General features: G+C 34.6%; 1 protein-coding gene across 3 annotated transcripts in view; it reads right to left on the bottom strand.

Annotated features, from left to right (window-relative positions):
• Positions 1–27,446, bottom strand: part of LOC136040086 (uncharacterized) — a 54,094-nt gene that overhangs the window by 6,474 nt on the left and 20,174 nt on the right. For 2 of the 3 annotated variants that reach the window (XM_065724161.1, XM_065724159.1), the window contains exons 4-5: positions 14,190–14,345; positions 8,746–8,912 (exon numbers count right to left, since the gene is read on the bottom strand). In XM_065724161.1, the coding sequence (XP_065580233.1) occupies positions 8,746–8,912; positions 14,190–14,345 (323 nt within the window). Of the gene's footprint in view, positions 1–8,745; positions 8,913–14,189; positions 14,346–25,713; positions 25,874–27,446 lie in introns of all 3 variants that reach the window. The other variant, XM_065724162.1, reaches the window with a different exon arrangement.

The raw sequence follows: 27,446 nt of genomic DNA, 5'->3' as shown, positions 1-27,446 counted from the left end.
AGACAAGTAAAGAGCTACATTAGACCAAAGACTAGCAGAAATAAAGTTAAAATAATAATTCGAGCTTACAACCAACTCAAATAACCAAAAATAAATGAGTTAACCCGGAAGGAGCAGGTATTACAATAAGTAATCAAACTTAGAGCGAACAGAGACTACCACAAACAGGAGTAGGGGTAACGCCCTGATACCTTCTTAACACTAAAACATCTGCACCTTATTGAAAAAAATATTTACTGCAAGCCACGTATTCCTATTTATCATAAAATAGCAAAAAATTCCCCTACTAACCAGAATTACTAAAAAGTATTAACGAATTTATATTCAAGTTTAATATATATTCAAATTCATTCTTGAAAATCTCAGCGATTTTGGATTTATGATCATTATATAAGAAAAAACTTTTAAAATACGCTTTATTTTCAGTAAAATGAAAATACTAGCCGTTAATGAGTAAAGGAGGATCATTCAACCTTATGGATTATATGAACATTGAGATTTATTAAAAGCAGGCTAAACTGACTCTCAGATTTTTCTTCTTTGCACTAGCAAGAAGTTAATACAACCTCCGACTGTAAATTCACTCCACGGCTCATTCACAAGTTCTTTTGTATTTAAAGAAGACAGTCTAATGATTAACTTAACGAGTCAAATTTATTCTGTTTACAGAATTCTTCTTCTGTCATTTCTTTTCAGTTTTATGTGCGTCCCCTCTATTCCATCACCCTCCTCTTCACCCTTAAGATACGAAACCTCTCAACCACCGTACAATAACGCCTTAGCTTTAATTGAATGTCTAAAAACCGGCTACCACAATTCAAGGCAGTCATAACAACGGTTTTTAATTTCAAGAAAATATTTTCTAGAAATTCTGTCTATGAAATAAAATCTCTCTGGAGCTACAAGCTTAATGAAGTATTCGACTACCCGATTACACTCTTTATCCCTTTGAATCGGAAACGATCAGTCAGGTAAAGGATCTTTGAACCAAAAGAGGATTTGAAGACAAAAATCTCCCAGAAAAAGCTGAGGCTCAAATTTACTTCTAAGCCATTAAACCACTAGGGATCGGAAGATTTTTTGCGGGAGGGAAGAAGGGGGGGTAATCCAGGGTTTTCGAACTATAAAACATTTTGACTTAATCGTCAAACAAATACACTGTGGGCAGAAACTTTGGTTTCAATCTCCCAGTGGGAAGATATACATACAATCCATATATAGAATACGCATAGTTATGGTATTGTACGCACGTGTACGTGATGTATTTTGTTCATATTTACAATACGTGTGCCTACATATATGTACAGACATTAATATTGGGACTCGTGCTCTGGAACTGAACACCATAAAAAGCCACTTTCTTTTTGCCATAAAAACCCTATGAAATGGCCTTGGTGAGGGGATATAATTTTGTTCTTTACTTTTCAATATTTCCAAAAGAATGCAAAAAAAACTTTTAATGAAAACACCATAAAGAAATATTTTCAAAATCTAGCGAGGACAAAAAAAAATAGGAGCCAGGGAAAATTACCTTGTGATCACCCTAATTGACGCCACCTGTGCCACTACCAGCTATTCGGCGAAAAAGAAAAAATATAGATGAAAAGAATAGCACCCATAGCTGAATCTGTCCCCTCGTCTCCCTCCCATTTTGATGCAAGATCCTTAACTAATCCTGCCATGCATTCTTTCCATTTATCAGCTACATAAAATCAATGACAATTTTACTTTTTTTTTAAACCAAGGAATGTGTTATAATAGTGACTCTGATTAAGAAATCAAACTAAGTGGCAATTATAATAAATAAGATAACCTGTGTATTTAAAGGTTTGAAAGTGCAGCCACTCTATTTCTAAAGAATAGAGGGCTATAAAAAACAATTTCCAAATACGTTTGATTTTTACTTATTAGAATTACTAAATTCTAAAAAAAAATTCATAGAGCTTCATATTAGACGTGGAATTTATTGAAACCTCCGCTTTGAATACCTCTCCTCAGAAACACCGGTTCTAGAGAAAGATTGTCGATGATGTATCTCTTTGTGGGATCATGTGGAGATAGAACTTTGGATTCTAACTCAATTCTAACTCTTGGATCCTTTGGTTTTTGAAATAAATAAGACGACAGAAAGAAGCTTTTCTGCTTCCTTTTACGGGATACCATCTTTGGATGATTTAAAACAAGAAGAAAATCTTAAAAATTGTGGCATATTAACGACATTTTAAGACGTTAATTCGAAAATAGTACAAAAAATCGCATCAAATAGCCTTTCAGTGGGATTACTAGAACATTGCGGTCGTAACCATGGTATAACAACTTCTGGCTACCTAATGGCTAGAACAAAGAATACAACGACAAGAATACTGTCGACATAGCCTTTTTTACTTAAAATATGCTTAACTATTACTTGAATATTTCGATATACGATTCTGGTGTTATAAAAACGAAAAGATTCGAAACAGAGTAACTTTTCATTACTTTTATAGTAGGTCTAATTTACGAATCTACAAATCCACAAAATTTACGAACATGGATCCTTTGCAGTAAATCGGAAGCAACTGGGATCGGCAAAGTCTTCCTGAAGAACTTCCAAACCGTACCTTAAAGTTAATTAATCTTATTGCGCCATTTAATCTTACAAAATTAATTTATTTATTTTTGTAAAACAAGGCTCCTGTAAATTTTTGGCAAAGTTAAGTCCAACATCTTCGGCCGAATGTAAAGAAAATAAAATAAAAAATTAAAATTTTGGCCCAGAAAAATTTTCTTTAGTTATTTGCATAACAAAAACTATCTTGAGCTAGACAGAAACAGATATTAGAAAATAATTCAAACATATGAAAAAAAAATAACTAAATGAAGCAAAGAATCTTTCCCTGCGACACATGGGATTGAACTGGAGAACCCTAAGTCATGGTAGCCTTATCTACAACGTTACCACAGTATATTAAAATACATAACACTTATAAGTGGTTTTTCTCCGTTAAAAATACTTCTTCTAGATCTTCTTTGAATGCCTTTCACCTTTTAAATTTTGTTCTTTGGAGGGGCAAAGATACAAAACATGCCAAAGATACCCCTACATTTGGCGTAGTAAAAGTAGGAAAATTATCAGACATTCGTGATTTTAGATGTTTAAACTTATGATGATATTCAATTAGGGAGACATGACACTCATCGTAAAAGATTAGGAATAATATAAATATAAAATAAACAATTCTATTTTATACATTTATATATCTTATAATTATAAACGGGAATTTAAACTAATACAAAATATAATGTAACAATATGGCACTTGAGAAAAGGAAAAAAAATATAAGAACAAATAGCTTAAAATAATCGAGAAGCGAGAGCAATTACAGAAAATGAACAAAAAAATAGAAGCAGATATTTCGGCAAGGACCTTCTCCGTCAACCCGTAATCAGTACTTAAAAAAAAAATAACCCTTTGAAGTGAACTCTCACAAAGCAGAAGAAACGCTGAATCTAACACACACAAAAAAACAAGCTAGAGATAGTAAAAGGGTATCTACAAATGTGACTGGGCGAGATTTCTCTGCTTAGCGATTAACTCTATACTCCTTAGGAACTCCAAAAAATAATTTTATGTACGTGCCTGTACGTAAAACAGACAAGTGCATGAATGAAAGGGCAGATATCTGCGAGCGAAATTTTGCTGGTCGTTGAACTTCCCCACATCTGCATTTACAGAGATCATTGGTAGTAATGAGCTTTGGAAAAAGAATATCCCAAAATAATTATCAGTTAATAATCAAATGGCTTAATTAATAACAATCAAATGGCTGAGATATATATTGGTATTATTTGTTTGGTTAAATCGAGTTTTAAGCTACCATATGTTGCTGCTGTTGCACAAAGGTTTGTGGGCACGCTGTTCCACAGTCACATCTGAAGGTCATATTTGACACTTTCATATAATTGTGATAATTGCCAAAAATGGTTTTCTAAGCTGTTCTTAGAGGGGGGATCGGCAAGGCAATACCGGATCAGTTTGATTAAATTGCGATGTTTTGTCCTGCTGATCATCCCTTTGAGTACAGCTTAGAAAACATTTTAGAAAACAGCTTAAAAAACATTTTTTGGCAATTATCACAGACGTATGAAAGTGTCAGATACGACCTTTAGGCGTAAAAACGACACTACTGTGTCTTATCTTCCAATGATGTTAAAAACTAAGCATTTTCTGACAAAGAAAAGGCTGGCAACACCCAAAATAGCAAGAGACACAGTTGCCAATTTTTCTTTTTTAATTTTTTTTTGTCTAGTATTGATAAAAAGCTTTAAATCTAGCCTGTCTTTCAAGAAATGTCAACTTATCATAATGTCATGTCTTGCAAAAAAGTATGAATTTTCTTCTTTTTCAGGGTAGCCTATAATTATCAACCACGAAATATTCTTACAATAAAAAAGTGTCTAGGCACCAGACATTTAGGATGAAAAGAAAATTATCTTAAGGACAAGAAAAAAAATGCTATAAATTCTGCACTTTTTCGACAGGTGAAAATAAAAGACCCAAAATAAAAATATCATTTTAAGAAAATAAAAGTATCATTTTATTCATGTGACAAATTTTTAGACAAGTACTTAAATAGTAGTTTATTCTAAAGGGAGGAAAGGGGGTAGTCAGAGGAGCAGGAAATGTGAATTATCCTAGGATGCTAATATACAAGAGACTAGGAACGTATCCAGGAATTTTTTTGGGGGTGGGAAGGAGGCTAACAAACACTACGCTGGTACGGACATCTCCTTCGCATGCACCCCGACACTCCCGCACGAACGATTTTTGACTTTGATCCCGTGCTGTATGGCGGGAAACGCCCAAGAGATCGTCCCCCAACCAGATGGAAGGACACGACAGGTGCCTTCTTAGTCATGGCAAATATTCCGAAGGATGTCCACATCCTTGCAATAGACCGGTCCAAATGGAGGCACCATGTAGCATCACTCTCGACGCCGGAAGCATTTCGGCACGAGCATTAAGTCAAGTAAGTCAAGAAGGAGGGTACAATTTTTTTTAACATGTCAAAAATGTGTTTATATTCATTTTGTTATGTTTTTACGATTCTAACAAACATCTCGGAGGGGGGAGGGGTCGCCCCCCTTGATGACACCTTGCAAGAGACTATGAATTGAATTTGGGGGAGAACAAGACCAAAGATTATAAACTGAACTTAATTAGATTTGTATATTCTGCAATGTCTGGGACAAACTCGAAGGATAGATTTTTATTTTTGGAGTGAAGGGGAAGAAGGTTGTCAACAATCCGAAAATTATTTAATAGAAGTAGCTTTGTTTATTCAATTAAAAAATCTTTAGCACTAAAACTTTATTTAAGTTGCAAAATACGAAAAAGTACTTAAATTTCTGAATATTTTATCTTGCTAATCCAGGCATCAACGTCTACGCCAAATCATCATCTACCAATTATAATTTACTTGCTAGTTTTATACGCAGTCCTGATTGGTTTAAAGCGGTGATGGCTAAAAATTGATTCCTAGCTAAGCACATTTGTGACCGGGGCTTTAAAAGTTCTGACGTTACACTGTTAATTTTGTTAATAAAAAAAAGACTCGGCGAATAGTTCAAACTCTGGCTGTTACATTTAAATGAAAGCAACACTCCTGGTGTGAATTCTTAGAACAAGGCCATATGGAGGAGATGCGGGGGTTACCGTGTTTGACCCTCCCCCCATGAAAATTGTCCAACATAGAAAAGCCGCCAAAATGCATATAAACGAATTTTCAGTGCGTTTTGCAAATTTTTTTGGGGGGAAGGGTATTTATCGGTTATATAATAAACACTCGAGAACATATTGACGCACTCACAAGACAAAAACTAGCCAAGCTACTTCTTTGACAATGTAATTCCATTGGCTCGCTATGCAAACAAGGTTTTCTTACTCCGTGAACAATATTTCTGAATAGGTTTTTTGGGGTTGAGGGGCAAAAAAAGGTACCTAGATTAGGTTTAATATGCTGTACTTAATATTAATACGTATTTAATAAGGTGCACTCTTGGCAGCCCCCCTTCCATAATTCTTTCTGGTAGTTTTCGTAATTTTGTTACTAAAGTATTATTTTTTCATCATATTTTGTTTTACTTCGTCAGTATTAACCAAAGTACACTTTTCAAGAGTTTTGGTATATAACCGATAAGTACCTTTTTTGTAAATCCCAGTTTTGTAAATCCACCCCAGCAAAAACCCTGGATACAACCTTACCTTAGAACAGTTATCTAAAAAGCAAATGGGCAAACAATATAGCGTTTTCATTACCAAAAAGAAATATTGATTCATTTCAACAAATTCGGACGGCCAAAGAAATTAACTACTTTGATCCAAGATAGGAACAAAACAATAATTCTTTCAAATTAAGAAATAAAGCCTAACTTTGTAAATACTGTTTTCTGGACGTAGTTTAAGCGCCTTGCTCAAATCCCTTCCTCAAAAATGTATCTACATCATCCTCCCAAAATTTATAAAAATTTTCAGCTGACTGAACTAAAAACAATTATGTGAAGACTTTTTTTATAATTAAATAATAAATCAAAAATTAGCACTCTACTAGCTTAAAAATACACTATAGTCATTCAAAACACATTATTGTATCCTAAACTAACGGCTACATTTAAATTTAGGAGTCTGTGAGGGGGGGGGGGGGGGAAACATAGGCCGGCAAAGCAAAATTATTATCCCTATTGTTTATCCTGATAAAATGTTGCCTCTGCAAGATTTTTTATGATTTCATATCTTCTTTAAGCAGTCGATAATAATAACTCTCCTTCTATAATCTTTGCACCCCGCCAAAAAACAATACATTTTAAACGAAGTGTCATGAGTAAAGAGTGACGACATGACATTTGGTCGCAAAGATGAAATTCGAGTCTTAAAAATCCTACTTTATCTCTACTTTAATAGTATATTTAAACTGCAATTTTGAGTTGTGAAGCAAAAACCTTTTCAAAAAAAATGACGTAACGTCCAGGATTTTTCCTGCATTGATTCAAATCGCTTGTGTCAAGATCGTACCTGGGATGAGTTGTTCTGGATTTAATTATATACCATTAATAGCTAAATTTTCTTTGTCTAGTCGGTGAAATTGCTTTAGTCCCTTGTTAACATTTACAAATTTTTTTCATTTAATTTTTTTAAGGCCATTCACATTTTCATGCCACATTTAATTGTTACTTGCCTAACAAAGCCACGTCTTAATTGATGTGATTTTTTGTCTTATTTGGCAAACAAGGATCAATCATTTTTTGACAATGACACGAATAAAATGAATAGCGCTAATAATCAAGTCTAAAAACAAAAAAGATTTTTTTCAAATTCAAAACTTCAATGGTCTTATTTTTCAGCTGCTTTTTCTACTCAAAATAAAACAACAAAACATTTGAAGCAGGAATGCCACGTGAAATGGATTGAGAAGTGGCAACATAACATCTTTTGGCCTTTTAGATTTTTTTTTTTTTTACCATTTTTTAATAAAGATATGAGTTTGTTTTCAAAATTGAGGGTGGAGGGACCAAGGCCACACGAATGAAGTCTCGACTTGAAATCCTGCTACCGATGTGAAATTTAACTTGCTGTAAAAACATGTATATTGTTTTAGACAATTATATGTTTAATATTAAGAAAATACCGGAGAGACCCTAAAAACAACGATCAGGTTTTGCTTTTAATCACAATCATTAAAAAAAAATTTCTACGCACGCACGTGCAAAATTTAGGCACGCACATAATGAAAAACATGTTCATATTGGTAAGTTGTTTGTGTCCATGTCTATGTTTTAGACTATTAAGTCTAAACCACGATAAAATTCACCATTTCATATTCAAAACTCCAGGATTTTTTCGGCTTTTTTTATTATTTAAATGAAAATAAGACATCAAAATATCTGGAGGGGAGGATGCCGGGATGAAATGAATGAAAAATGATGACGACATCTTTCGACTTTTCAGAGTTTAAACGAATTTATAGAAAAGTATTTTTCAAAATCTAGAGGGGAGCTCTGGGGCGACATGTATGAAGAGGCGACTCAAAATCTTGCTACTGACAAAGAGTATAGGTAACTTATAAAAGTGGAAACTGGCGCTAGTGTCAGCCAAAAAACATTAGCGTCATCTAGTATTTGGCGACACTTGGCATTTTTCCAAGCCTTTTAATCCCTTTTCTGTCGAGAACTGAGATCAGACTCTCATTACTACACTAATTTTACCAACTACGCAAATTAAATATATTACTCAAGCCCCACCAACCGCTAGATGGCGATAAAGGATTTTTTTTGTCGACATTAGCGCCAATTCTCACTATTGTAAGTAACCCATACAAGTATGGGTCATACTCTTTGGCTACTGAGGAGAAACTTGGCTCGCTGTTGGAGTCTAGCTAATACGTCTCAAGAGAAAAAAAAACCATCAACTTTTTCCAAATTCAAAATTTCAGGGTTATTTTTTTCGACGATTTAATATAAAAAAGAATATATTTAAAAATGGGGATACCAGGGCAAGAAGGGTGATAAGTGGCGACATCACATAGTTTCAATTTTTTAGATTTCCGACTGTTTTTAAAACAAGATATGAAAAAATGTATTTTTAAAAATTTATAGTGGGGTACCGGAGCGACATGAGAAAAGAGTGGCAACTTGACATCCATCAAACAATGCAAAACTTGACTCACTTTCAGAACCTTGCTATTATTTCTAAGACAAAAACAAACTCACCTCATCAACTCCATTATCTGTACCATTGCCATTAGTAATTAAATTTTCTTTGTCTGGCAGGTCGTTGAGAAGTTCAGCATTAGACTTTCTGAGAATAAAATATGCCCATATAGCCATTTCAACTTTGTGGGGATTCCATTTTTTAGCCTTTTCCTCTTCATCAGTAACTAAAAAAGGAAAGAGTTAAATGACACTGCTTAAGCATTGTTGTATTTTGAGTTCCAAGTCATTAGAGCGCCATCAAACTGTACAGCATCATAATTTATGGTGAACGCAAATTACATATCAAGATCTATCGTTTATCGCGATTTTTTTCGCGGTAAAACGCGATTATAAAAATGTTCGACAGCCTATGTGACAGCATTGGCTCAGGAAGTTAAAAATAAATAAAATGTACAGTCTTGAAATGTCTGGTGGACACAAAAAACTTACCAATACGAACATGTTTTTCGTTATGTGTTTTTCACCATAGAAGGATTTTCCTACTGTTTTTGTTTTTGTTTTTTGCATGTGCGTGCGTAAAAAAGTTTTTTAATGAACTTGATCAAAAGCAAAATCTGAACGGTGCTTTTAGGGTCTCTCCGGTATTTTCTTAATATTCACATTTAAATCGTATTAGTTTTATTTCCAAGTCGCCTTTTTTTCAATTAAATAAAAAAAACAAGTTTTTTTTAACTGAAAGTAAGGAGCGACATTAAAACTTAAAACGAACAGAAATTACTTCGTATATGAAAGAGGCTGCTTCCTCATCAACGCCCCGCTCTTTACGCTAAAGTTTGACTCTTTCTCTCAATTCTTCTTTTTAAAACAATAAAAAACTTTAGCGTAAAGAGCGGGGCGTTGATGAGGAAGCAGCCTCTTTCATATAAGAAGTAAATTCTGTTCGTTTTAAGTTTTAATGTCGCTCCTTACTTTCAGTTAAAAAAAAAACTTTTTTTAATTTAATTTCTGAACGTTTTTGAATCAATGCATGTTTTGATTTTGGCTCTCCGCAGAGGAATAATCAAAACGAAATTTGCATATTTTTTCTTTTTTGGCTAAATGGCTTTCTCATAATTTTGATCGAATGATTTTGAGAAAAAAGAGCGGGGAGGAAGCCTAGTTGCCCTCCGATTTTTTGGTTAATTAAAAAGGCAACTAGAACTTTTAATTTTTTTACGAATCTTTTTATTAGTAAAAGATTTACGTAACTTATAAATTAGCTTACGTAAAGAACTTTTGTATTCTCATGTTTTTATTGCATATATGAGGGAGTTCGCCCCCTCGTCAGTACCTCGCTCTTTACACTAAAGCTTAAATTTTGTCCCAATTCATTAAGAATGACCCCTGGATCACAAAAGCTGTAGAATAAATAGTTGAAATTACTAAAAATAGTTTAGCGTAAAGAGCGAGGTATTAGAAGGAGGTGAGCCCCTCATATGGGTAATAATTTCTGTTTGTTTTAAGTTTTAAAGCTGTTCCTTACTTCCAGCTGAAAAAACTTTTTCATATTTATTTTTTAATTGTTTTTTTTTAATAATGCTAGTAAATCCTGCTCTCCCTTCATGGAAATTTTCTTCTCCCATGACAAATTCTCGATGGAAAGTTCCCCCAGCATATCCCCCTCTTCTTAACCCCTCCCCCAACCAAAAAAATCCTCCTGAAAACGCCTGTACACTTCCCAATAACCATTACTATATGTAAGCACTGGTCAAAGTTTGTAACTTTTTGCCCCTCCCACGGGGACTGTGGGGGAATAAGTCGTCCCCAAAGATATAGTTATAAGGTTTTTCGACTACGCTGAATAAAATGGCTATCTCAGAATTTTGATCCATTGACTTTGGGAAAATAATTAGCGTGGGAGGGGGCCTAGGTGCCCTCCAATTTTTTGGTCACTTAAAAAGGGCACTGGAACTTTTCATTTCCGTTAGAATGAGCCCTCTTGCAACATTCTAGGACAACTGGGTCGATACGATCACCCCTGGAAAAAAAACAAAAAAACAAAAAAAATAAAATAAACACGCATCCGTGATCTGCCTTCTGGCAAAAAATGCAAAATTCCACATTTTTGTAGATAGGAGCTTGAAACTTCTACAGTAGGGTTCTCTGATACGCTGAATCTGATGGTGTGATTTTCGTTAAGATTCTATGACTTTTAGGGGGTGTTTTCCCCTATTTTCTAAAATAATGCACATTTTCTCAGGCTCGTAACTTTTGATGGGTAAGACTAAACTTGATGAAACTTATATATTTAAAATCAGCATTAAAATGCGATTCTTTTGATGTAGCTATTGGTATCAAAATTCCATTTTTTAGAGTTTTGGTTACTATTGAGCCGGGTCGCTCCTTACTACAGTTCGTTACCACGAACTGTTTGATTACGCAAAATTTAGGAAACCTTTCAAATCCATCATATTCATCAGTAAATAAAAAATAAATAAAAACACAGTCAAAGCCTCGTTGTAAACTTATTATTTTTTACTGAATAATCGGGTAAATTTCACAATTTTAACGTACATATCTAACGGCATGTATGCAATATGAACTAATATTCGTAGTACGTGAAATGAAGCCATTAGATATGAAAGACATCGAAGCAAAATGCGTTCAATATGTTTGTAGAGAATTCAACGATATGTTTAACGATATGTATGCAATATGAACTAATATTCGTAGTACGTGAAATGAAGCCATTAAATAAGAAAGAGATCAAAGCAAAATGTATTCAATATGTTTGTAGAGAATTCAACGATATGTTTAACGATATGTATGTATTTAACGAAATGTATGCAATATGAACTAATATTCGTAGTACGTGAAATAAAGCCATTAAATAAGAAAGACATCAAAGCAAAGTGTGTTCAATATGTTTGTAGAGAATAATATGTATGTATGTATGTAACGATATGTATGCAATATGAACTAATTTTCGTAGTACGTGAAATGAAGCCATTAAATAAGAAAGAGATCAAAGCAAAATGTATTCAATATGTTTGTAGAGAATTCAACGATATGTTTAACGATATGTATGTATTTAACGAAATGTATGCAATATGAACTAATATTCGTAGTACGTGAAATGAAGCCATTAAATATGAAAGACATCAAAGCAAAGTGTGTTCAATATGTTTGTAGAGAATAATATGTATGTATGTATGTAACGATATGTATGCAAGATGAACTAATTTTCGTAGTACGTGAAATGAAGCCATTAAATAAGAAAGAGATCAAAGCAAAATGTATTCAATATGTTTGTAGAGAATTTAATGATATATTTTTAACGATATGTATGCAATAACCGGTTTTCATGGTCTTATACAAGACAATATTAGCTTCGGCTCAGTGGGAAACTACATTGTAGCTATAATTTTTATTAAATATTTAGTTGATATTTCGGTTAGATTAGTTTAGTTAACGTATTGCATACAATGTGGCTTGGCCAGCCCCCCTCAGATAATTCTTTTTTGTAGTATTCATAATTTTGTTAATAAAGTATTATAGATAGGTAGATAGATAAGTGTGTTTCAAAAGCCCATGGGCCATATACACACAAAAATATAAATAAATAACAAACAAGCAAGGAAATTAAACAACAGTACAGATTACAAACACGCACAAAAACAGAATACAACGCGAAAATAACTAATCTAACAACAAAAGAAATTAATCATATAAACTTTTTCTTCTTACTAAGGATTTATCTATATACATTCCCACTCGAAATATTGTGGTTGGGTTACTATTTTGCAGAATACCAGGAAGCACCAAATTAATCCCATGCAAATAAATTTCCCGTAAATCCAAGAGCACCGGGCGTTTCGGTAGAAAATGATCCAAGTCTTTATCCTCATATTTACAAATGGGACAAACATAACGCCTATCAGGACCAACTATCATTTTTTTTGTCGGACATTTTTTGCCTGTTCTGGATTGGAAGACAATTTGCCTATATTTTCATTACATTTTGTTTTATTTTATTAGCATTAATCAAACTTCACTTTTAGACAGAACTTGAGTGTGATGGCTATAAGACACAAGTACCAGACAAAAAAAATATTAGCTCTATTCCCGACATTTCGACCATACCGAAACCTCTAAACGTCCCAGATATAAAAAAAAATTAGAAGAACTAATTTGATTTTTGGCAATTGGAGGGGGTTCGCTGTAAATTTAAATTGGGAAATCAATGTCATTTAACGGCTTATGAATTGCTTCAGCTCAGGACAACCATCCCTTGAAAATTTTCCCCTTAATCCTAGTATTTTAGTTCTGAGCCAAGGAAGAACCCACTTTTACGACCTGACCTCAGAGCGTGCCCCACAGTTATGCCATGCTTAGCAGTTTCAGCCACACTTGGCAAATTTCGGCCAAGCTTAGCACTTAATACATGGTCTATTTGATTTTGAAAAGTAGGCGTCCCATCGTTGAGTTTGGGATTTCAGAAAAGTATATACTTCAAACATGACCATGAACAGTATACTAAGCATGTGTACTATTATAATTTATTATCTAGGGATTTTTTCCAACCCTTGAGTAAGTCAATCTAGGGATATTGGTAAACAAGTGGCGTCAATCCATGAAAAGGTTGAGAGGGAGAGGGGGGAAATGTATTTTTGATATCTAAGGGTGCACCTGGCGCAGAAATTTTAGGGGCGCAGAAATTTCAAAGAAATAATCTAACGGTTATAATCATTTCGTAATATTTGAATTTTGCTTTATTGAAATAAAGTGAAGGGCGCAGTTAATAATTAAAAATAATTAATAGATTATTGACAGAATATTAAAATAAATTAAAATAATAAAAAACTAATAGTTGAGCAATAATAACTGAAATGATTCATAATCATTATAAAATTTTTGGAAAATTCGATTCCTTGGTGAAAAAAAAAATATGAAAACTTATTTACAAACCAAATCATGCTGGTGCAAGGGTCTTGCAACTTTTTCTACTGGGGGGAGGGGGAGGGTATTTTTAATTTAGTTGACATCTTTCTAATGAAAAACTGAACTGAAAAAATACGATCTTACCCGTTATACCTATACCATTATTTAAAATATATTTTTTAGCTGTTTATAGGTATTAAGTCGAAACATAAGAGTGACGTATGACAGAATGCATGGGAAATATATAATCTGGGATATATATTTGTATATTAGGAGGGGGTTAGGGGGTAAAGTAGTGCGCTTTTAGAAATGATACAAGTGAGTATTCTAGGATTTTTAGGATTACTTATGTTATTCCTAAAAACACTTCATTCCCCCCTCCCTTAATTGCCCAAATTTATATCTTAGTTTACATATTTCCCACGCATTTTATCATGCGTCATTCATATGTTTCAACTAAACACCCGTAAACTGAAGCAACTTAAGCCATGAGTAAAGAGTGGTATACGTACAAAGGAAAAGATCCAAAAAACATTCCAATTTACATAATGATTACTTTAGCAACAAAAGTAAATTTTTACCTTCTCCGTTAAGTCTTTCGGCAACTGCTTTCATATGGTCGACAAACTTCAAATATTCATTTGTTGTATAGTCAATTGATTCGATTTCAGGTATTGCCATCAAACATTCATCAGCCATAAATGGGGCTAATTCGGGGGCCCCCGCAGCTAGAACCGCTGTAAAAAAAATAAGACTTTAGAAACAATACTGAGAATATTTCAAAGCAAAAATTTATTTGCATTATTCAATAGAATGCGCAATCGGTAATATCATTGCAGTTAATTGATATTTTCGAAATATTTAGAAGTTAGAAATGTGTGCCTCGTAATGTGTCAGTTCTTAATACGTGTGACTCCAGTGCTAAAATGGTTGTTGTTGTTTATAATGTACGAGCGCTTAACTCAGATATGGAGCCAGTGGTGCCAATTAACGAGTGTCGGGTGTAAAAAAAAATTCTTCAAAATGGCAGAAAAGGGGGGCTTTTTATTTATTTTTTCAATGAAAATATAAGAAAATGGCATTTTTCAATGTATATACCTGCTTTTTCTAAATCTAGGGGAGAGGCAGTGGGAATTGGCCCCTCCCCCAATTGATATCACTGTTTGGAGTAGTTTCTACTTGTTCATGTTTTGACTTCATTATTTCATTTTTAATTTCTGCATGTGTAAGTCTGCTTATGTGATGTATGACTTAATGTATATCTTATTTCTAACTTCTTATTTGTTAGATATAGTATTTTTTTATTCCTTATATCTTATTTCCTATATTTTCAATATTTCTAATTTCTTACATCTTATTTCTAATATCTGCATGTGTAAGTCATGTGTAATTCACGACTTTAATGTAATATATCCCTAATGCTTATATTTTTTCTAATATATGATTATGTTGTTATTTTATATATGTACGAGCGCCACTATGTTGGTATTTTTTCTTTACTACGACAGTAATTACGAATCTTATCATCGTGAGATTTTTATTTACGTATAATATTTCGTAAACGTATATACTACATAAACTATATACATGTATATTATATATTTTGTATATCCACAATTGCAACTTTATTTACGAGCCCTATACAAAAGATTCTGAATTAAAGCCTACTAAACTAGTTCTTTTTACCAGAACAGGAACTCAAAAGCAGACTAAAGCATCTCAAAGGCATGGTAACACACAGGTCTGATCCTTGGGGGAAGGTGTGGAATAGAAAAACCTGAAATAGTTATGTTCCTTTCAATTTTTGGGGGGAGATATGGGCCCTTTAAACCAAAGATGTTGGGGAGCAAAACCATCAAGAACACTCTCTAGAGGCGGAGAAGGCTAAAGCCATGAACCAAAACCTTGAAATGTTTCAATAGAATCTATGAATATTCAGTTCTTGGCAAATGTTTTAAATTCTGTAGTTTTTGTATTAAATTCAGTTTTTTGCTCGTAACTACGGGTGAAAAAAAAAACTTCAAAAGTTCTGCATTATTGGTTTTTGCAGTTCGGCACAGATTTTTTTTAGGTGTTTTCAGTTTTATTTGAAGAAAAAATGGAAACACGATTTAAAAATTGCTAGATTCATGTTACAGTTATATTTGGCCACAGAGTCCTCCAAAAGAATTAAACTTTGTGCTCAAACTTGGGAGTAGTATTGGAAGGTGAAACTGCTCCTTCCCTCTCTATTCATTATGCTTCAAGGTTACTGGTAGGCTATAAATGACTTTTCAGTCGATAGAGCCACGGAGTATTATCAGATGCAAAATCTGTGAATACATCGATTTTTCAAAACACATGCTATATTTTTTAGCTGTAGCAGCGATGATGACTGGCAATTCTTTTCGAAATAACTTAGTGGGAAGGGGCGTGTTCTATAGCCTGAAGCCGTCCCATATCTTAATGAAATAGTCCTTCTCATAGAATTCTTGCCATTTCAGGAATTAGGGGAGGACCAAGACCCACTGTTCCTCGACAAAAGATGTTTTTCTGTCGAGTACTAGAAGCACAGAAGCAGATGAAAAGCCAAGGTTAGAATCATAAATGCAAACGTCAGATATTACGTAACATATTGATGTTGATTTTACAGGATGGAGATTGCTTAATTAATTGTACTATTTGAACTCAAAGTCTCAATTATATTATTCAGAAATAGAAAATACTTGGTATTTTTTTTACCCCTTTTTTCCCCTTTTTACCGTTTCATCTCTTTGATGTTTTCAAGTCAAATAATGTACAGTTTCATGATTATGTATAAAGCATTATACTATAGTGATATTTTATATGTCACTCTTATTGTCAGAGTCTGATTCATTTCAATTTGGTTAAGGTGCTTAATATTATCCAATCCGTTTCGAAAACTATGATACGAGCAGGGGTGTCCATTTTGGATAGGGGAATTTGTCCCTCCTATACTTTTTGTCCCCTTTCCCTAGATTTTGTGAAACTATTTTTGGGTATATTTTCATTTAAGAATGTCTTTCTTTGGTATTTTCATCGAAAATTTTGGAAAGCTTACCCCCCGCCAATTAGATTTTGGTTAATATATTTTGACCCCGAATACTTCCGTAATTGAAGCCACTTGAGCTCAAGAAAAAGCACTGTTAAAATTTGAACAAGAAAAATTAACTTAAGCAGGAAGGGGTTGTGGCTCCCTTCAACCCATGAATCGGAACGCTTGAAGCATCTTCTGGCACTTTCGTAAAAATCAGACAAAATCGAGAATTTGTTGAGAAGATGAAAATGTTTCTACCAAGCATTCAACTGTACGAGTGGAGGGTTGAGGGGATCAACAACCCACTTCCCGTTCAGGGTAGTTACTGTCCGTTTTAAGTTTCAATGTCGATTCTTATTTGCATAGAAAAGCTAATTTTTTTTTTTTTTGCTCGTTTTTGATTTATCAGGCACTTGTATTTTTTCTCAAGAATGAGGCGGACTTATCACGTTTATGAGACCCAACTCTTTACTTCCAACAAGGAATCCTCAATTTAGCCTTAATGAAACCGAGTGGTACTCTCAAAAAGGTTATATTTTCAATTTAGTTTTAATGTTGGCACACACAACAGGAAATACTATGCAATAAAAATACAAATTCTTCCATATTAAACTTAAAACCGACGGGTGGTCAATATCCTGCCACCAGGTGTACATCTCGGAACGTCAGGTGGTGCCGCTAAGCTACGCCACGCTTTACACAGTTCCACCACGCTTGGCAAGCGCCACCTGGTGTACATGATTCACGACAGAGGATTAATTCCTCGTGTTGAACCGACTGTCACCCTTAAGTTTACTTAATCCACAGTACACATATCTAGATATGTGTATTGTGCCTAATCATTTAGTCATCGCAAGCGCAACCTTAAAGTTGCAAAGGAAAAGAAAACAGAAAAATAAGAAAGGAACAATTGCGCACATTGAGATTTAAAGCCAATCCTCGCCAAATAAAGCATTGATAGATTGCAAGCATAGCTTTGTTACCTGAACAGATTCCAGAGGATATAGAAAACGCATTGCAATAGGGAGCCGGTAAACAGCAACAATTGCATTAAATTGCCATTTTAGATAATCAGGCGTAAACATAGTGTTTACCTGCTGCAATGGCATCAATGAGGGGAAGGCGGGTATATAACCCCATATTCTGAATGGCGTTTTTGGTAATTTCGCTGAAAAAAGCATACAAAAAATTGCCCCTTGGGTTTTCAAAAACACAGTTTTCCCCTACATGGTTCTTTCCCGAAACCAAACAATTCAGGTTTTGTGTAATTCTCACCTTAAATAGGAATGATTTTTACGCCCCTGTTCTCCCATAAGAGACTGGGAGTCTTTTTCTCTCCCATAAACTAATATACTTTCCGTCATATTTCGAAAACCAAGCTACCCCCCCCCCCCCCAAATACCACACAAAAAACGATTTTGTATCTAAATACATCCTTATGTCACGGACTGTCAATTTCATCCCTCGCAAGAGCTTGTGATTCCCCTCTGCAAAGAGAAAGGTAGAGGTCCTAAAACACGAAAAAAGTGACATATTTCCCTATCGATTATCGATCTTTGCTCCGTTTCTAACAAATAGATCTCTTAATAGGGTTGAGACGGAGGGAAAATTGTTTTCTTCATCGTATGCCAGCTGGGATTCGTATGTCACACAACAGACGTAAGGAGATGAGCCGGATGAACGAACAGACAATAGAATGAACTCGATTCTGTTATGGCAGCTTCGTTAGGATAAAAATAAATACATGCTAATGGCGTCACAGATTAAGACCTGACTAAACAATAAAAAGAAGAAAATAAGAGATTTTGCCGGGAGAAATTATTGATAACAGCTCAAACTTCAGTTCTCAATCTTGCAATGAAAGCATTGCCGATTTTGACTTCTAAAACTTTTGAAGGTAATGCGACTCCTAAATTTTAAATCCGAAATCTTACTTCTATTTTTCAATATAAGCGCGCTATGCTAATACTGCTAATAACAAATTCCCGAGGCACCAATCCACCAGAGGCCTGGAAACAGCTGCGCACACTTCTCCACCCCAATCTGCTCAGAGCTTCAGCCTTAGCCCCTCCTCCCATGGAGCTCCAATGTCCTTAAAATCCTGTTTTATGACCTCTTCCCTGGCCCATTTCACTCATCCACGGGCACACCTGCCTTTCGTTTGGTCCCAGATGGATGGCCAAAAAGCATCATTTCTGGCCATATATCATCCTTCAACCACAAACTGTGGTCTAGCCACTTCAAAGCATTATTCTTAAAGGTCAAAAAGCATTGTTTTTGGCCAAATATCATCCTTCATCCCTAAAATGTGGCGGATCATTATTTTTAAAGGCCAAAAAGCATTATTTCTGGCCATATATAATCTTTTAACCACAAACTGTGGTCTAGTCACTTCAAAGCATTATTCTTAAAGGTCAAAAAACATTGTTTTTGGCCAAATATCATCCTTCATCCCTAAAACGTGGCGGATCATTATTTTTAAAGGCCAAAAAGTATTGTTTTTGGCCAAATATCATCCTTCATCCCTAAAACGTGGCGGATCATTATTTTTAAAGGCCAAAAAGCATTATTTCTGGCCATATATCATCTTTTAACCACAAACTGTGGTCTAGCCACTTCAAAGCATTATTCTTAAAGGTCAAAAAACATCGTTTTTGGCCAAATATCATCCTTCATCCCTAAAATGTGGCGGATCATTATTTTTAAAGGCCAAAAAGCATTATTTCTGGCCATATATAATCCTTCAACCACAAACTGTGGTCTAGCCACTTCAAAGCATTATTCTTAAAGGTCAAAAAGCATTGTTTTTAGCCAAATATCATCCTTCATCCCTAAAACGTGGCGGATCATTATTTTTAAAGGCCAAAAAGCATTATTTATGGCCATATATCATCTTTTATCCATAAAACGCGGCCAATCCACTTTAGCCTTTTCATATTTACTACAATGCGTACCACATATCCCTTAAGTAGTAAATATTTGCCAACTCCGAAATTTAGATATTCTGAGCAAGAATTGATGAATTTGTTTTGATGATACGTGAGAAAATCGCGGAATCTCTTGCGTCAATTTTAGGTTGTAAATTTCAACCAAACACAAGGGTTTGTAAACTGTACGCCGTACGTTGAGAAACGCACGTTTCATTTCCACTCGAAGAGCATTTTTGAAAACATCCACTCCTCTACCTAGGATCTTTCTCTTTTCTTCAGCAAGATTTGCTGCGACATCAACAACGACAATATGCTGGTGATGTCGCTAGTTATTATTGTAAAAATTAGGAACTCCTTTTAAGGAGTTGAAGATGTTCTTCTATGGAGCACTTCTCCAAAGAGTTTATTCCACGTGTCGATCCACCGTCAGAGCAACAGATTTACTCTTCAGGTTTCCCGATCATCTGAATCCATGCAAGAAGGTTACGACGAGTTCCCTCTAAGCCTTTTCCTAAACTCTGACAAGGATTACCTTGGAGACTTCTAAACCCTCTTTAAGGAATCTAGTCATCTATGGAATACTTCTACTTGATATATTCCACGCGTCAATCAATTGTCAGAAGCAATGTTCTTCCCTAAGATTTCTTGATAAATGCAAACAAGGTTTAGAGAAATTCAGTCCGTTGCTTTAAATACAAGAGCCACATTTGAGATTCCCTCAGAAGAAGGGTAAGGCACTGCTCGTATAATATCAAAATGGCTACTATTTCAGAACGCTTATGACACGATACATGGGATTTTATAGCACTTCACCAGAAGCTTACGTTGGCAAGTCTTGAATCGGCCAATGTGGGTCTTTAATTAACTAGAAAAAGAAAACATTATAATGGACTTCATTCCATTAGAGTGTATATCTTGAGGATACCACCCAAAGATGAGTCTGAGAAGGGAGGCAACCAAATCCTGTTCTAGCTTTCAAGAAGTTTGAGAAAAGCTCCGTCAATCTTTAAATAGGAAATAGGACCGTTTCAGTCATATATTTAAAGCAAATACTTTGATCGTCCTCTATGAACTTGTGCCCCGGAAATCAACTCTTTTTGAAGTTATTTCCAAAGGCAACATTTTATGGTATTCTCCAACAAGTACTAAAGAAACATCTCACAAGTATCAAGTCGAAAAAATCCGCTTCTTAGTAACAAGGTTTATTAAATCAAAAGGTAGTCAGTGGCAATAAATAATAGTTGCTAAATATTTTACCCTATTTTTTCAGGATACGATTTAGTGCAAACATAAGGGGATGTGGTTTGCAGAGATGTATGCTCCATTCGAAAATTATTTCAACGATGAGGTTAGGTTCTGGCCCTATTTCTGGTCGCTCAGGATACAATCACCCCGAATATCGCTTGAAACGGACCAGCTCCAAAAAAGAAGTTTAAAGGTGAATTAGTTTTTTGGGGAGAGGGGGATGTGAGTGGGTTATAGGGCTGGGGGAGGATCGGGTTGAAAATGTAGGAGTGGATGAAGTTGTGTTTGGATAGTGGTTGTTACCCTGGGGGTGTTTGGGGAGAAAGTGATTGTTCTTTTTATTATTATTAATGTTTTATTTAGTCTATGGTGATTCTAGGAATGTTTATGTAGTTAATCATTACACATAAGAGAAATCTAAATTTTTCCCCAGCGTAGTGATTTATATCTATAATAGTTTACATTTTCATTTATCATGTTAATAAAAGTCAAGTTAATGTTAATAAAAGTCAATTCATAAATGTTCTCTCTGTAGATATGCATCTAGTTGAATTTCAAATGCTGAGCCAAAGCCAGCTATGTACACAACAGAGACAAGACATCCATTCTAGGCACGTATACAACCATTTTCTCCAGGGAGAGGGGGGAATGAAAAATGCTTGAATATTGCCCAACGTAATTCAGGAGAATTTGGGATTTCAGGAGAAAGGATAGCTCCCCAACGACCCCCTGGGTACGTCCCTGCTCTTGGTCCTTATATACCACATTCCATGGGATCTCAAAATTAGATCCATTGCTAAATGAGATTACTGGGTCTCATTTCTCACTTTTATGGAAATTCTTTGGACCTGAAAAATAAACCGCCAAGGACGGGTCATTCGAAGGTAAATCAGAGTGGGAGGGGGAGAGGGGGAGCCAATTCTCGACATGATGTCCTCCATCCTCAATAAACGCAATTTTCTATAAACTCGCCATACATGTTATAAGCGAGTCTTTCTTCTGTCTGCAATAAAAAGTGTCAACCCAGTAGTAAACACTCCCCTAGAGTCATGTACATATCAGATACATCATTGGCTTTCCTTAACCAATTCTACTAGTTGATCCAGTTCCCCAGTATTAAGCATAATCGATTGAGCTAAATCTAAATGCATATCGACCAACTTTTACATTTACTGTTAAGGGCCTCTGCAGAACCGGTTCCCCTTTGCAAGAAGAATCCTATCAAACATATAACCATATTGTCAGAACAATAGTGATTTCATTAATCATGGTTTCAAATGTCCCAGAGAGGTCTACCCGCTGTATCACGGTCGACTACCCAAGCCTGGAGTTATCTACAACCCGTTGTGGTGGATAAAAAAAAGCGGAGGTGCAATGATAGAGCGCTTTTGGCCCCACGAAATGAATTCATGGCTGTTAATCATAAAAACAATGGGTCAGACAAAGGGCGAATATTTCAAATTTTAACCAATGAATGATAACAAGAGTTAGAACCATCATGAATAATAGGATACATTAATATAGAAATATTGTCTCTGGCCCTTTCGATAAAATAGAGATAAATGAGGGGCTTTACATTCTGGCAAAATCAAATTCAGCTAAAAAAAAATTCTCCATTACTTCCCACTCTTACTTCCAACATTTGCTGAAGAACGGCTTTTCATTTTGGCAAAATGAATTCAAGTCTTAGAACATCCAAAAATTTTAAAAATATTTATTGGCGAATTTCAAAGTCCATAATGGATACCAGAAGCCCCCCCCCCACCCCCTAAAAAACAGACACACAATTTCATGCAACCCTAAAATTAGGAGAGAAGTACAATTTTTCAGGCACAAATCCTTTTTCAGAGTCCAGAAGGATGGTTTCAGATAGGCTAGCTTTAAACAGCAACACGTGGATGTTTGCGACAGCAACACCTCAAGGTGACACTTGAAAAGGTACTTCTAAGAAAATCAAGTAAGCAACTGTTTTTCATTAATTCTATAGGAGATTAAAGATGTCTGTGAAAAAATAGAATAAAAAATGAATGTAAAAATTTTTGGCAAAAAAGAAAAAAATTAAATTCGATTCTGGCAACAACAAAAAAACAGGTGAATTGACCTAATAGAACCGACCTTTCAAAAATGTATTTTTTTTTTTTTTTTAAATAACAGTGAGCTTCAAGATCACTGTTAATTTTGCAAACGCTATAAACCTAAAAGATGATATTTTAATTTAGAAAAACCGTGAATATTGACGGAATTTTACAGAATTTAACACTGGCCTCCGGGGGATTAGAATGGTGGATCATTTTATGTGCATGTTATTATGAATAAATTCTATCTTTTCTTACAACCATGACTTGGTTTAAATAATATATTTCGTTGTAGGAGATTCTAATGGTCAAATCTGATTCTATTTTTCCTTTTAACTTTACGAGAGATTGAAAATAGGGCTTTTTTTACCGCACGGCACAATTTTCTTTTCGACTTCAAAAACAAGAAGAAACAGGCTCTTAGACAAAAAAATGAACTACAGAAAATTAGCATAATTTACACTTTATTATACAAGTTTTTAATACAAGTTTAAAATAGGTTTAATAATTTAAGAACAACCTTGCATAGACTTTGTTCAAAAACAGACTAGTAAGTGAAAATAGAATTGAAAGGGTATATATAAGTTTAAAAAAAAGGAAAAACAAGAAAAGTTATACAAATAATAAGAGAGATTATAGAAAAAATGTAAAAATCTGGACTTTCCGGGGAGAGAGGGGGTTATTCCCGGTTATAAGCCCGTGTTAATCTTGGATGAGCAACAGTTACACTTAGGGAATTTGACAACCAGCTAAATTCTAGCTGTGACTGAATTTGTCAGTGCACCTACTGAGGGGTCTACGACCTTCAAAATCAGGTACACCACTCGGCGCGTGTCAAGCGCGGGCAAAAGTGTGCCACGCGTGATAGAACTGTACCAAGTGATGCAATGATTATACCAAGCGTGGCAGAACTGTACGGCACATGTAGCGCTCCGAGATGTACACCAGATGGCGGATAGTGGGCAAACCCTCGACACCTAAACTACGCCCATCGGAAAAAGACCGAGTAAGCGGGCGCGTTTGGGTGCGTCAACAAACCCTGCTTATTTTGGACTTGTCGAACTATTTGGCAGCTATTATTATTAGCTGATCCAATTCTTCAATTAAAGAACAAAAATAATTCATTTACAACCAATTTAGATTGTTTGCTTCCCTCTAACTTGGTAAATTATAGGTAGTTCTGGCATTTATTTATCTTCAAGCTTCAACAGCAACATATGCGAATATATTAAAATTATCTCCTAACTTGGTAAATTATAGGTAGTTCTGGCATTTATTTATCTTCAAGCTTCAACAGCAACATATGCGAATATATTAAAATTATCTCCTAACTTGGTAAATCATAGGTAGTTCTGGCATTTATTTATCTTCAAGCTAACATATGTGAATGTATTAAAATTATCTTCTAACTTGGTAAATTATAGGTAGTTCTGGTGTTTATTTATCTTGAAGCTTCAATAGCAACATATATGAATGTATTAAACTTATCTCCTAAGCTTCCCAAATATAATAGTATCAAAAAACCAGTTACTTGTTTTTCTGCTGACTAATTTAGCAACAAGTGAGTTATAAATTACGATCTGGTAGCATTAAATCTTCAAAAACTATTGATTAGCAAATAAGCCCGTGGCCCATAGCACTTGATTTTGACAACTGATGGTTCTTATGGGAGACATTTTTGCAACAACAGTCAATGCTGTACCAATGCGTTTGTGGTTTATATTTTTACAGCATTTATTCTTGCATATATCTGCAATATTCTATATGAATAAGGAACGATTTTTTTGCGTTCTCTGGACAAACAACAATTAATCAATTGAATTGATTCATGTCAAACCCTGCCTTGTCGACTAATGAATGTATATCCGGACTTGGTGACATTGGATATTTTTATGCATATAATTAACTTTCATCTAATTTAATATTTTACACATGCACATATGAGAAGCCATCCTGTCTAAGTTTACTTTTTTAAATTCCTTGAAACTTTACCATCACAGCACTCGACTATTTTGGTAAAAGTAAGTTTATGTTCTGTTCTGAGCCGAACCCTAAAATATTCTTATTCCTACTTCTATACATTAAGAAACTTTTTATTCATCTGTTTTCAGTCATCTCCAGTTTTATGTATAATCTATGTATAAGCGCAAACTCTTATGTATAATCTAATGCTATATATAGGTGACAGGAAGGGGGGGATGGAAAGCAGTTCAACTAAAACTCTGAAATTCCAATAAAGACTTTTTTTTTAATACTATGAAATAAAAACTTTATTATGAGAAGTGTTTCGTTCAGAGTTCTATGGCGGCAACTATTTAGTAAGAAGAATATTCTCGGAAAATAAGGATCAATGCCTGAAAATGACGAAGCACTGGTCACAAAACATTGAACAGAAAATTTTTGGAAGCCAATTTGACGAAGGTCATTCCAAGTCCACTTAACAACATTACTCATTCTTAACAAAGAAAAAAAGATACAAAACATTTATGGATATTTTTGCCATTGGATTATTATTGGATTGTAATCAAAACCTGGAATGAATTTCCTTTTTAAATTTTCAATAATGTTTTTTGTGACTTTTCTAAAAAAATGCTTAGTCTTTATTCGGTTAATATGTTACAAAAGAATTAAAAACATATTTGTGGAGTTAAAAATGTTTAGCGTGAATCAATTCAATTGAAGCAATTATGGGCATAAAACTAGAAAAGGAAGGGCTTAATCAGTTAAAGAACTCTTTCTTCAGCATAAAAATTAAATCGAAAAAGCACTATGGAACGCTGGGTAAGTACTGGTTAATAACCCTTGCCACAGAACGCACCTGAGGCCATAGTGGTTCCAACTCCTTTGAGATTATTCAATGCCACTGTGGCAGCTTCCAAGTTGGGCAATTTTTTTAAGGCCTTCTTCGTCTCCGTTATAACGGCTTTGGGTGTATTTATTTTGATCAGGTTGGACAAATGTGGGTAGAATTTCCCTCTCTGATTAAAAAGAAAAGAAACTAAGCAATGGAAAATAAAAAGCATAAAAGACAAGAAACAAATACTACGGCGACAAAAGCAGAGTTGGCAAAGGGATTGGCGCAAATGATTGCTGTATCAAAAGAAGGGACGTCGAAATTACATACTAAACACAGGTAAAGATTATTATACCATCAGACTTAGAAAGCACCGATAGAAATTTCGTCCTTTCTTCTGAAAACATTCATTTGCACTAATTGCTCCATTTTGACAACTACACAAAAATCCTTCCATCTCCAAGTTTCACCGCAAGGCATTGTAATACTGAAATTTTTTCCATATACATTGACGTTCTTAGACATTAAATTCATCTTACAGAATAAACTATCTTAGATATTTGATGGAGTAGAAGATGAAACTGTTGGCTTTCTTGGACGAAAATTTTTCTCCTAAACTGACAACTTTGACCCCAACACCATCTAGTATCCCCGGGAGACAATTCTGTAGTCGTCAGCTTAAAAAAAAGAGATCCTGTCTCATAAAAAAAAGAGAGACAGGGTTTAGACTCCAGAAGCAAAAATATTCTTGTTATCATAACAAGGCAAATCGGGGGAGGAAAATTTTTATTTACAATCTTTTCGTAATGCTGTAGGCTACATATACGACTAAAATATATTACTAATGAGAAATAATCTAACGAATGTAGTCCAATCCGACCGAAAGGACAACATGTATATTGCTGGCATCTGGATGTCACAGGCAGCATTACCAACAGGGTAAGATTGTACCGTCTTTGGTAAAATTTAGAGGTCTTAGTACAACGCGGCACTTTGGGAACATTCGGGCATTTTATGGCACAATGCCAAATTTATGGTACTAATCGCATTTGCGTGATTTACATCTTGAAATTTCGAAACTCCACTGGGCATCTCTTAGGAATGTCAGCAACAGAAAAGAGATCTTAGGGACATAAAAGGAAACCTCCAGGAACTTCAAGATTCTCAACCCCAAAAAGGAGTGAACCAAATTAGTTTCACATAGACGATTTTAAAATACGAGGGAAAAAAGTCCTTGCTTTTCATTTTATTCTAGTATTTTTGTCTCTGATAAGAATATGGACATAATCGTGCCACAAAGGATGTTTTGTCGTAAAATTTCAATCGTAAAACCTGTAGAATTTGTATCAAAGTGTTGGCAACGCTGGTAGCTTAGTAAACTGAGAAAGAGAGGGACAAATGAACAAGCCAAGCTATGGAGAAATTGGTAATCTTCCCATAAGCATCATCTGACAACCTTTTTCATACGATACTTTTGTAGAAACACATTGTTATGTAGAAAGCCCAAATTATTGGAAGTACCAAGGATAGTGAAAATAATAATTGTGTTGAATTAATTTGAATTAATTATGTGGAAATTCATACAACTATACTTGCACCTTAATAAATTAGAAAAAGAGGAAACTAAACTTTTAATGAATAAGATTTCCGTAAACAGTTATGCAATTTTCGGTAGCAAAAAACAAATAAATAAAAAATAAGATAAAATAAATCCACGCCGTATAGCTTGGAAAGGCTACTTTTTCCTTTGAAGGTCA

The sequence above is a fragment of the Artemia franciscana genome, chromosome 20, assembly GCF_032884065.1.
Source record: "Artemia franciscana chromosome 20, ASM3288406v1, whole genome shotgun sequence".
Taxonomy (NCBI): Eukaryota; Metazoa; Arthropoda; class Branchiopoda; order Anostraca; family Artemiidae; genus Artemia; species Artemia franciscana.
Note: the sequence above shows the minus strand (reverse complement) of the source record. Positions and strands in the feature narration are given on the sequence as shown.